At 56.7% G+C, this 12,785-nt stretch overlaps 1 protein-coding gene across 1 annotated transcript in view; it reads right to left on the bottom strand.

Moving 5' to 3' along the window:
* The window catches only part of FOXP4 (forkhead box P4), a 43,817-nt gene that overhangs the window by 29,539 nt on the left and 1,493 nt on the right, over positions 1-12,785 (bottom strand). Inside the window, exon 3 of the mRNA XM_015572152.1 lies at positions 143-238. Within this exon, the coding sequence (XP_015427638.1) occupies positions 143-238 (96 nt within the window). The remainder of the gene's footprint in view (positions 1-142; positions 239-12,785) is intronic.

The following is a 12,785-nucleotide window of genomic DNA, read 5'->3' as shown; positions in this document are numbered from 1 at the left end:
AGGTGAGACAGAAAGTGCAAGTTTCTTCATGCTGCACAGCACTTCCCTCGGGGCAGCTGCCGCTTGCTGGCCTTGTTTGCCAAGCCCACCCTCTGACCTGGCCCCAGCCCAGCCCAGCCCAGAGGGATGCCCTCCTCCTCACCTGCACCGCGGAGGCTGCCTGCTTGCTGTCATTGTTCCCGGGGGAGCTCAGGCCGGAGGCTTGCTGCAGCAGGAACTGCCGGGCTACCTGGAGAGCCTGCAAGACAGGGCGAGTGAGTGTGCCGACCGGCACTGGGGGCTGCAGGTCCATGTAGTCCCGTCCGTGGGACCCAGGATTCAGGGAGAGTACGGGGCAGTAAAGGGCAGGCGGTCAGGGTAAGGTCAGAGTCTTGGGGGTGAAAGACAGAGGCACGCGGGGTCCACTTGGGCTTAAGTGGGGGGTAAGTATACAGATAGGAGTCTCTGAGGGATCCGAGCCTGCAGGGACTCACTCTGGAAGCTGGTGAGGTTTGCTGCCCTCGTGGCCAAACAAGAGGGTAGGTAGATCAGGGCATGAATCATAGGTACTATTTGTTAAGCATCTACTACGTGTCAGGCACTTCACAGGTGTCTGGGAGGTAAACTATCCCCTTCAAGTTCTTCTGGCTGGACTAATAAGCAAATTAACACCAGGCAGATTAGCAGGAGAAAAACATTACAGTTTAATAACACGTATGCTCCCTGTATCAGGGGAGAGACCCAGAAACAGTAACTCGCCATCGCCTTCAATACCTCCTTCAGCTAAGGACAAAAGGTGATGTTGGGGGTGGAGTCAGCTAGGAGGCTACCAGGAAAAGCACAGTGAACGGGGAAAGTGGCTGCACAGACTGAAGCCCAGGCCTTCTCCTGACAACGAGGGCAGGCCTCGCAAAGGGAGATGCCCTCACAGGTGCACCAGGCCTCACAGATGGTACTTGGTTTTCAGAACTTCTCCCGGGGCTGCTGTTTCTTAAAGTGAACCAGCCTAAAATAATCAATAGGCCGAAGTGGCATATTCTGGGGCGGCGCACTCTGCTCTCCGTCACAGGCAAGCTTGCATTTAATTCTCTCCTGCGAGGCTGTGAGGTAGGGATGTCGGATCCGCCCTATTTTGCAGATGAGGCAACAGTCTCCAGGAGGTGAAGGAACCTGCCCAAGACCACACAGCTAGGAGGGTCAGACAGGACTGGAGGCCAGGAGGCCTGGCTCCAAGACCAACTGCCTTCCTATGTGCTGGGTCCAGGGGCCAAGGGGGGAGCATTCACTTGGTCAGAACCCCCAGCTTTCTGAGTCCAGGGGGTCTAGGTGCAGGGCTTCATGGCACTGAGGGAATTCAAGTCCTGCAGTGGGTTTTGAAATGCCAGCGAGTTACACTGACTGTGGTCAGCGCTTGGAGGCCACGGTGGCTTGTGGACTCTGAGCCAGCAGAGTCACGGGCGTGGGGAGTGTGTGGCATTTACAGGAGGAGCAGCTCGGCCAGCCGTGGGCCTGGGACACGGGCGGATGGGCTCTGAGAGGTCGGGTGGCAGAGCAAGGGGTCAGGGAGTTCTTCGTAAGGTCAGCGAGGCCCTGCATCCCCCCACTCCGGGGTCAGTGGGGTCTCCGAGGCCAGGGATTGGGGACCTGTCCCAAATCACATTCCAGGAGCACAAAGCCTGTCTGCCTCCTGGGGAGCCAGAGCCGCGGTGTCAGGCGGACCTGGGTTAGAATCCCAGTGTGATGAGCCGCGGTGTAACCTTGGACAAGTTGTTCCATTTCTGTGTTTCAGTCTCCTGCTCTGCAAAACTGGGACACTGCCCAGCTCGGAAGTGCGAGGGGAATTAAAGGACTGCTTTCCTTTGTTGGCATTCGCCAAGCGTCTGCCCCTTCCCTTCTCATGAATCTCTCAGTTCCCTCCCTCACCGCCTTCAGCCTCTCCCACACAGTCTCATGCCCGGCGCACCTCTTCACTGGCACTTGCCCACCTGTGGCTCACTCACCCTGCACACACACACACACACACACACACACACACACACACACACACACACACACACCTGTCTGTCCTCACTCTCCTACCCCAGCACTAGCACCGGCAGACAAGACCCTGAGGGGGACAGGGACACACACGTAAGCACAGGCCCCTCCGCAAACACCTCCCTGGCCGCTTTCATCCTGCAGCCAGCGCGGAGCCTCCCCCGAGGCTGAACCCCAGTTTACCTTAGGATGGCATCGAAATACACTGGTCTATCTATGGGGGTGTGTCCCCCAGCAAACCTGGGGTTCAGACAGGCCTGCTCCTCAACCGCCCCCCAGATCCGGCCTCCTGCACCCGTCTCTTCCCTGGACCTCACGCCGGGGCTCGTGGCCTGGGGTTTCGTCTCTTCCAGAGTCACTTCTGAAAGTGGAAGCCTGACCTTCCGGGGGCAAAGGCTCCCTGAGGCTGTGAAAAGGGGTTCGGGCAGGGCAGGGAGAGGAAGGGAGGGGCCACGGATCGTCAGGGAGGAGCCCCTGCCCCTGCAGGCCTTGCTGTTAGACCCCTCCAGCTCTAATGCCATAGGTTGGACAAATGCTCTTTGTTCTTCAAAGGTGGAGGGTAGAGGGGTCCAGGAACAAGGTGGGGGAAGAGGATGGCTCAGAGGAGCTCCCAGGAAGTCCGGGCACCCCGGACCGGGGAGGGGTTTCTCAGGGGAAGTTGGGGGGAGACTTGCTCGGTCTCCAGGTAGGGGGAGTGGCCAGGGAGTTGGATTTACTCCCCACTGACTCTCTTACTCTGTGGTCCCCTGGAGCATGAAATTACAAGATTTACAGGAAAAAATGGCATGGGCTTGCAATCTCATTCCTGCGAGCCGGCCCTGTGACAGGCCCTTCACTCCCCCTCCAGCCCCTTCACACTCGGGGTCTCTCTTCCCCAGGGCCTCCCATTTAGACCGAGGCCTGGCCAAGGGGGTCCCTCCTGATTCTCCCTCTTCCTTCCCATTTGCTGAGCGCCAGCTGTGTGCCAGGGACCATGCTAGACGCTGGAGACAGACACAGCACATGGCCCAGCCCAGGGCTGCCAGCTGGATGCTGTGACGACAGCTGCCTGTCAGAGGCTGAAGTGGAGGTGGCCCCGGGACCAGAGCCCAGAGAGGGCCTATGCCTGGGGAAGCCTGGGGAGGTGGCGGCACTGGCCAGGGTCCTGGAGGGTGTCCCGAGCACAGTGACCCGCACACCACAGAGTAGAGTGACCCTGTGAGTCAGGGGACCTCGCCATTCCCGGGGGCAGAACGTCGAGTTGTGTTGGGGGCAGTAGTAGGAGAGGCCCTCAGGTCACCAGGGCCAGAACTCCTCCAGACATTTCACTCATTCATTCTTTCCTTCCTTCCTTCCCTCATGCTCACGGCCCCCCTGTGATTGGAGGTGGCGAGGCGATGGTGACCTACACAAGGTGATGTGTGTAATGTGCCCTGACCCAGGTTAGGGTGATTTGGATACCACCTAAACATCACCTGCAGGCACCCAGGCAGGTGTGGGGGTCATGGGCAGACCCCGGGCTTGGGTCCAAGCTGCCTTCCCTTGGTGGCTGGGGCATGCCACTGCCGGCTCAGGGCACCCACTACTGCTCCGCTTCTGCCACTGTCCTCAGCACACGCCCAGACCTCCACCAGGACGCCCTCCTCCAGGCAGCCACCCGGGGGATCCGTAGGACTGAGATTCTGTAAAACCCCACTCGAGTCACACCCACCCTGATGCACAGGGGTCGGCGTCCACACTGGCTGCTGGCACTGGGGTCTGCCGACCCTAACAGATCCAGCCCCACTTTCCCCACTTTTTTTTTAAAATCCTCTCTCAAGGATATTTTTTCATTGATTTTAGAGAGAGTGGAAAAGAGAGGGAAAGACAGAGAGAAACATCGATGAAACACATCAATTGGCTGCTCCCCACACGTTCCCTGACCAGGGCCAGGGCTGGGCCAGGGAGGAGCCTGCAACCATACGTGCCCTTGACTGGAATCCAACCCGGGACCCTTCCGTCTGCAGGCCAACACTCTATCCACCGAGTCAAACCGCTAGGGTCAGCCCACTGCCTCTGATGATGCCGACCAGGGCGCAGCCTCCCTGAAGCACAGGTGTCCGCTGTATCTGTGAGCCCCAGCCTCCCACGCACGGCAGAAACGCTGGTGAAAGTCACTTCAGTCCAGGCTGAACGTGGGAGGCAGGCACAGCTGACACGGAGCTTAGGAGCTGGCATCTGGACAGGGACTGGTGGTTTCAAAGCCCTTCTCCAAACATTTAGCTGAAGCTCCACAACCTTGAGCTGGGCAGGGCAGGTGTCACTGTCTCCCCTGCAGACTGGGAAACTGAAACCCAAGGTCCCACCGCCGGGAAGCAGAGTCCAAACACCTCTGCCGGCCCAGCCCCCACACCCAGAGGGGCCCTGGGATCTCCTGCAGTCAGTCTGGTGAGGCCTGAGCCTGGCCTCCCCTCCCCCAGCCAGGCTAGTGTTTCAGGGGTCGGGGTGTGAAGGGGAGGGGAAGCTGGTTGAGGTGGGGAGGGAAGACCAAGAAAGGAATCGCTAGGACAGCAGTTCTCAACCTGTGGGTTGCGACCCCTTTGGGGGTCGAACGACCCTTTCACAGAGGTCGCCTAAGAGCATCGAAAAACACATATATAATTACATATTGTTTTTGTGATTAATCGCTATGCTTTAATTATGTTCAATTTGTAACAATGAAATTGGGGGTCACCACAACATGAGGAACTGTATTAAAGGGTCGCGGCATTAGGAAGGTTGAGAACCACTGCTGAAAGAAAGGGGGGGCTTGGTTTCCCTTCCCTGGGGCCATGGATACCCAGACACGGCCTCGGGCGGGAAAAGGCATTTAGAATGCCACACCAGGGAGAAGCCATGGTGGAAAATCTGGGGAAAAGGAGGAAGAGGGGGCTCAGGGCAGAAACTGGGAGCCATGGCCCTGGCAAGGTAGTTCAGCTGGTGAGAGCATTGCCCCCATATGCCAAGGTGATGGGTTCAATCCCGGGTCAGGGCACATACAAGCATCAACCAATGAGCGCATAAATAAAACCAGTAAGTAAAAAAGAAAAAGATAAGAAACTGGGAGCCATTTGGATTTTTAAACCTCATTTTTCTCCTGCCTCCACCCCCTGGACTGCAGACCATATGCCCAGTTCTGTGGTTGGGGAGTAAGCTCTAGTGTCCCCCTAGGGAGGCAGGAGGGTCTACTGCAGCGGTTCTCAACCTTCCTCATGCCGCGGCCCTTTCATACAGTTCCTCATGTGGTGGTGACCCCCAACCATAACATTATTTTCGTTGCTACTTCATAACTGTAATTTTGCTTCTGTTATGAATCGTCATGTAAATATCTGATATGCAGGATGAATTTTCATTGTTACAAATTGAACATAATTAAAGCATAGTGATTAATCACAAAACAATATGTAATTATATATGTGTTTCCCGATGGTCTTAGGCGACCCCCAAAGGGGTCGCGACCCACAGGTTGAGAACCGCTGGTCTATCGGGTGCATGGACCCCGGTCAGAGATCTGCACCCAGATCCTGGCTCCCCCACGTACTGAGTGGCCTTGGCTAAGTCACTTGTCCTCTCTGAGCCCCCACTCTTGCTCTGCAACAGAGGGGTAAGCCTGTACTTAGGGCACAGGGTTGCTGTGAAGAGTATATGAGACAATGAACATGGAGTACTTAGCACAGTGCCTGGCACCCAGAGGGTCCTGGACATTAACTTACTGTCACTTAATTTATCTTTTGCCTTCCCAGGCAGCTCCTGGTCATTTGTCCTCTGCCACCCTGAAGGACTAGCTAACCAAACCCGCTTCCAGCCTACGCCACCCCCATTTCCCCTCAAGCTAAGAACTCCGTCTCGCTAATGAAGCTGAACTCTCCTCCCCCCATCGCCCATTCAGAAGTCATTAGCAGGATCTCCACAATTAGGAACAAATGGCTTATAACGGATGGCATCCAGGGAGGGCAGCTGGGATGGAAGGTAACGAAGCTAGAGCTTTGAGGGCCACAGGGAGCTGCTATGAAAAGAAAAACAAGTCTTGAGACAGGAGGGTCTGTCATCTCCAGTAGGAGACCACCCCCTCATTTCTGCCTCTGAGAATTCGGGAAGGGGGGGTGCGGCAGGCAGCTCTCTGCAGAAGCCAGGTGCAGGGCTGTTCGCGAGGCTGAAGGATTGTGGCTCTGTGCTGGGTCCCAGTCCCACTACGCGTGTGTTTAGGAGAGTGGGAGGCGGCTGGTGCTCACGGAGGCAGGCTTGAAGGGCTGAGCTCTGAGAATGGAGAGGCAGAAGCACAAACCGCAGCCTGGAGAGCTGGACGCGTTAGAGGGAATCTGGGCCAGTGTTGCCCAAACCGCTGGTCATGGTCAAATGGTGGGTTGTCATATCAATGTAGTGGGTCAAAACATGAGGGGAAAATGCCCATACACATACACTTTTTAAAAATTAGAGTTACTGGGTGAGCATGGACATTGTTTCGTGACAATGTGTGTGCTGGGCGTCCGAGTAAAACGTACTTCTCACTGTAGATCTCAAGCGAAAAGGTTTACGAAGTGCTGACCTAGCTCCCGGGACAGATGAGGAAATGGACAGCCAGGGCAGTGACATGCCCGGAGTCACACAGCGGCGGACACAGGCCCTGGACCCCCTGGGTCCGACATGGGGCTCTGCAGCCAAGAGCTGGCCAGACAGGATGGAGGACCCCTCCCCCCACAACAAATTCTGGTTTAATTTGGAGTGTGGTGAGGCGTCGCCAAAATAAACAAACCCCAAACACTTCTTTTGTCTGCACCCAGCTAACTTTGGCAAAATTGGGATCTAATTGTCTTGATAATTTCAACTGGGGTCTGGCTAGATTTAAGGGAGGGGCATCCAGAAGGTGTTTGGGGTGCTGGCCCTCCCAAACCTGTCCCCCCAGGGCCACAGTATAACATTCTATTCACTTATCAGTCACTCAGCAAATATGTATGAAGCCCCAGAGGGCACTGGTCCTAGACACTGTGGGCTCATGGCGTTTGCTTTTAGGGGCTCCATTCTCATGGGGTGAGACAGACACTAACACGGAAGCAAGCGAGCCATGAGATGGTGGTACGCGGTACTAAAGGCTGGCTGGCTCCTGGGCTGTGGCCAGGGAAGGAGCCATTGAGAATGAGGAGGCAACTCTCCCAGGAGTGTGTGCATGGTGCAGGGAGGAGCTGGTGCAAGTCCTGAGGTGGGATGAGCTTGGAGGTGCCTCATACATGGTCAGTGTGGCTGAGCCAAACAGCCTGACAGAAAGTCCCAGAGATGAGCAGGGGCCAGATCACACACAGGGACAATGGTGTGTTTTTTTAATCCTCACCCAAGGACGTGCCTACAGAGAGGAAGGAAGGGAAGAAGAGAGAGAAAGAGAGGAACTTCGGCTGCTCACCCTCCCCACCAAGTGCCCCGACCGACCTACCGACTGGGGATCAAACCCAGGCATATGCCCTGACCAGGAATAGAACTGGCGACCTTTCGGGGCACAGGACGACGCTCGATTAACTGAGCTACTCTGGCCAGGCAGGGACAATGGTTTTTCATTTAATTCTACACTTGAGGAAAAATTGCTGGAGGATTTTAAGCAAGCGAATATAAGGAACTAAGGAAGTGATAGAATTTCCTAATCTGCAGCTAGTAAACAGTCGGTGCCTAATAAGTACTTGGTGACTTGAATTAAACAAGAAACATCTCTCCATTCACTCACTGAAATGCAACTCCTCCAGGGAACAGAGAGGAGGGAACCAGAGTAGAGGCAAGGGGTGCGGGGAGAACGGTCAGAGGTCAGTAGTCCCAACCAGGAAGGGTACTGACCATGGGGAGACCCAGGTCCTCCACCAGCCAGGCTTTGTCCTCCAGCAAAGAGACATAAAAATGAAATGACACAGAGGAGGGGGGCAAAGAGTGGGGGAGTGCAGACCATAAAACCCCCGAAGTGATTCTACACCTTTTTCCCTTGGAAAAAAAAAAGCTTTTTGGAAAAGGCTGTAAATTTTTTTTACACCAACCTCGTAAAAATGACATTGGCGCATTCTCAAATTAGAACCATTAAAATGAAAACCAGCAACGCATAGATACCGACAGGCCCACGTGGGTGGGAGAGGCGAGGTCTGGGTGCAGCCTGCTTGCAGGGCCCCTTCCCTGCCAGGCCCCGGAAGCGCCTCCTCGGGCAGGGCCGTGCCTCTGCCCCTGGGAGTTGAGAACACACCATGGACTCCACAGCACTGAAAGGGGGAGGGCGCTCCTTCGAGAGGCCCCTTTCCCTCTCCCTGCCCTGCGCCCCCAGTGGGGGCCTTAGCACCCAGGGCCACCAGGGCGGCCCATGCAGCTCCTCTGGGCCGAGACCAGCTGGTGTGGGTGCTGGAAGAGGCAGGGCCTGAGCGTGGGCGGTGGTGGCAGGGAGCCCCGCACCCCCAGATGGTGGTGCTGTCTGTGGAGTCCTCAGGAAGTGGGGTGTAAGGAAGTCTGGGTTCAGAGCCACCATGAGCCCGGGTCCTGCCCTCACACTGGCCACTTCTGCAGGGGTAGGGTTTGGAGAGGGGCTGTGGGGGACACGCCATTCCCTTCTCAGAATAGACCTGCTCCCCTAGGAGAAACCACCCACTGAGAGGGTGCTTTCGAGTGTGTCCTCCCCAGGTCAACCTTTACCCTCAGAAGGGGAAACATCCATCCCCGCTTCCCCGGCCCCAAACTCCTGACAGTAAGGATAAAAAACGTTGGTGTGAAAGGGGGTGAGGGAGGAGAGAAAAGCCATACCGGAAGGGAGGCTGGGAGAGTGGTCCCAAAAGAGCAGGGGCCTGGGAACCCTTTCCCAGCCTGGGGCCCTCTCCTCTACGCCCCCCCCCCCTCACTGGAGCTCCCTCCTAGGGGGACCTCCCTTTTCCTTGGACTGGGAGGCAGACACAGGAAACAGTGGTCACTGGCTGAGTAACCCAGGATGGTACAAGAAGGGGGGGTGGTTACAGCTCTCTCCCCTGCTGGTCCTCTCGAAGCCCAGCCCCTCACTCACCTGCCCCCTATTCCCCCCTATTCCGGGGCGGGGCAGAGCAGGGAGGAGCACTTTCTAAGCATGACCCTGCAGCTGCCCAGCGGGTAGGGGACTTCATGGACATAAAGTTTCTAATCTCCCCTCTGGGTGTCTGGGCCCCAACATTCCCTCCAGGCCCTCAGCACCTCCTGGGGAAGGGACTGTTCCATGGGAAGGGAAGGAAAGGAAAGGTGTAGGACCACATTCGAAAGAGCAGCATCTGGCATGAGGGTGGGAGTCCCACAAACTGAAAAAGTGGGCCCCAGACCTAAAAAGACAACTGTAGACAGTGTGTGTGAGGTGGGGGGAGCTAATTCACCCCTGAGGCCTCCCTTACCCGCCCCACCCCCCTAAGTAGCTTGGGCAGAGGAGAGCCAGATGGAGAAGGAAAACAGAAATCTCTTCCATTCTTCGTTTTCCCCCTGCCCCATTCTGACACCCCCCATCTCTTTGGAGGGGGGTGAGTTAAAAGCCCATTAAAGTGCAGCTCTCCCCCCACCACCCCAACCCTTTTGAATCTCCCCACAGGATGTGCACAGGGTGGGATTTGGCCTCGGTTGCCACAGCAACTGCAGTGGGAGTTCCCAGACGCTAAGCAACCCTCCTGTGACCCTCGCTGACCTGTCACCCCCACAACCTGAGGACAATAGGAGTGCGGCTCTGGAGGCCCAGGACGCCTTTCAGTGCAGCGGCCAGCAGCTCCGCCGGCCCCCACTGGGCCTGCTCAGCCCTCCTGCCCCAAGTCCTGCTCGCCTGGGCTGGAGTGCCCAGTCTGGCCCCCAAGACCTCCCCAGGCCCGCCACCCCCCAAACGCTGGCACACACTCTCCCAGCTTCTCCCGCCCCCTACCAGAGGTATCTGTGCAGTCCCCGTGTGAACATTATTAACATTTTCACGCCGCAAGGGCAACCTGCAAGAAAAAAGCCATGCAAGGGAACCACGGGGTGGGAGTGGGGGGAGGGGAGGAAGGACTGCCTAGGTGAAGGAAGAGGACTGATGGGCAGCTGGCACGTCTGCTAGGCCCAGAGTATTCTTTAGCGGCAGCTGGGGGCTCACCAACTCCAGCTGGCCAGCAGGGTCGCCGGGCAGACTCAGGTGCAATGCATGTCTGCGGAAGGAATGCGTGCACCAGGCCCACCACACTCCCCACGCCCTTTCCTCACGAGAGTGAGCCTAGAGGCTAAAGGCAGAGTGGACGTGGCATGGCTGTCACTCACCGATAAGGGTGTTGGGAGGGGGGAGAGGCGAGAGGGGAGGGGGAAGTTGGGGCCTTGACTGCGGCAATGGGGCAGCCGGCCAGGGACCCTCTCTCCATCGGAGGGGCCTGGCAGCCAAGCTATGTCACCCCCCTCCACCCCAGGCCTCTGTTTAAACAAGCTCCGGCCTGCTGTTGCATGGAAACAGGCGTCTGCTCTTATTCCGAAGTGACGTGGCTGCCCTCTTCAGCACTGTTTGTTTCAGCTTAAAGTCCTGTCACCAGTCTGACTTCTGACTCGCCCTGTTTATCTCTCTCTCTCTCCTCTGTCAACTCATTATTCCCAAAGGCCAAGCTTGCATTTCCAGGGTTTGTTTACCCAGAGCGGAGGGACAGAGACCAACAGACAGAAGGACAGAGGGAGAGAGGACAGACCGGTCAACGCCCACAGACACCCCCCCACCCCCAACCTCCTTCCTCTGGAGTGGCTACTTAGGGCCAGTGGACAGTGTTGCTTCTGTTTGTTTGTTTTAAGAGACCTTTTAGGTTGAGAATGGAGTGCTCTCAATCATGCATCAGTAGACGTTTATTTAGCACCTACTATGTTGCAGGCCTGCTCCCTCCATCTCCTACGGGGGACTGTGTGCGTGGCAGGAGCGAAAAGGAGGCCGTGCTGAACCCTGAACTGGGAACTAGGAGGCCCGAGGTCTAGCTGCAGCCTTTCCCAGGTCGCATGGACAAGCCAGTGCCGCCTCTTGCTGCCCTCTCACCTGTGAAATGGGAATAATATCCACTCCCCTGCAGGTGACTGAAGGACACAGCCAATGAGAGACACAGGTATTTGTTTGTCCTGGAAGGACTTCCTGGTTGGGACAGAGGGAGGAGGAGCCCACTGGGCCAGGCTCTCTTTTCTATGGTTGGTTTAGCCCACAGATCGGAACATTTGTTGGGGGGGGGGGGGGCAGAAAGTGTTACCCCTGAAACTCCCCCCACACCTCACTCATATATTGGGGGGTGGGAGCAGGGCCTACAGACGGATCTTATTTAATTGCACATTTTGGATTTTTAATTTTGCAGGTCTCTTTTCATAGTTTGGAGCCAACAAAACCTTTTTAAGTCTCAAATATTTTCCTTGGCCCCAGGCACTACGCCCGTAGTGAGCCCAAATGGATAAAACAGCCCTCCGCCTGCCTCCCAATCTCCACCCCAGTTTATTTGTGAAGCAGATACAGGATTTTCCAGGACTTTGGGATATTCCCCAAAACAAACAGGAATAACTGGAACATGGAACACTGAGGGTAAAACATGCGTGTGCAGAGCGGAGAAACCTGATCAGCACACACAGTGCTTCCCACCCCACGCATCTCCCCCGCCACCCAGTTTCTGTGCTCACTCTTCACTTTAAATGCGTTTTAAAAGACATTCCCAGTTTCAGCGTTTCTCCTGCCCCGATTCTGTGAGGAAGGGCGGGAGGGGAAGCTGGCCATACAGAGTGGGTGGCCCTGGTGGTGGGGGGTGTTTTGTCATTATTTTGGTAGAGGGTGGGATTTTGCCCTTTGACCTCTGTCTCCAGTAGACGGCACAGGCACCGAGTCTGTCCCCCAGAGAGCCTGCTTAGGAAGGCTTGGGAGATGCCAGGACACTCCCAAGGCCCATCTCCCCGGGGAATGGGGACCGAATGGAGACCGGCCCTTCCAGCCAGCCCCCACTGCTTGTGAAAGGAAGTGATTTTTAAAGCCCTTAGTTCTGTTCCCATCCACGCAGCCCCTGGGGACGGGGGTTTCACACCTAAACTGCATCTGATCCTAACAGCCCAAGGAAGCCAAAGCTCGGGGAGGCCCAGGACTTGGCAAAGGTCACACGAAGGGGCAGGCTCGTACTGAACCCGGATTTGCTCCATTCCTGTGTCAGGGCTGACGGGCTCCGTGCAGGGCGCCCAGCGTCTGACCAGGCTGCTCCAGGCTGACCTCCGGCTCCCGGGCATGTGGGGGGAAAGGGCCCCCTAGGGGCTGTGGAGAGGGAGGAGGAGCCCCAGGGTGAACCTGGGAGCCAGCATGAGGGCAAGGTACACACATCCCGGCAGGCACGCACCTAAGGCCATCAGGCAGGGGTGGGAGCCGGTGGGGAGGGGCAGGCAGGACCTGAATTTTCCTTATTCTCAGCAGAGCCCCTAAGGGCCAGTGCCACCAACACTGATTCGAGAAGCAGGGAGTCAAGTAAGAGGAGGCTCTCCAGGCCGGGCTGGCTGGGCCGGTTCTCATGAACTTGTCAAGCACGATTCTCCCTGTTTCCCGGGTGGGGCTGGGACCTGGGGCCCCGGTTCTGTCATCGCCCAACCAGGCTCCCCACCCTCGGGCCTCTATCCACAGAAAGGCTGGTCTTGAACTCCTGAACTCCGTACTTCAGAGTGGGAATGACGGAGGGGAGAGGGAAAGTGGATAGAGACAGGGGTGCCCAGTCTGAACCCTAAAAATGGAGGCGTGCCTTTGCCTCTGGCTCTTGGCCTTTTCCCAGCTGCTCTGGCCTCTGGTGTCTGGAAGTTTGATC

Source organism: Myotis davidii, unplaced genomic scaffold (assembly GCF_000327345.1).
Source record: "Myotis davidii unplaced genomic scaffold, ASM32734v1 scaffold167, whole genome shotgun sequence".
NCBI classification, from domain to species: Eukaryota; Metazoa; Chordata; class Mammalia; order Chiroptera; family Vespertilionidae; genus Myotis; species Myotis davidii.
Note: the sequence above shows the minus strand (reverse complement) of the source record. Positions and strands in the feature narration are given on the sequence as shown.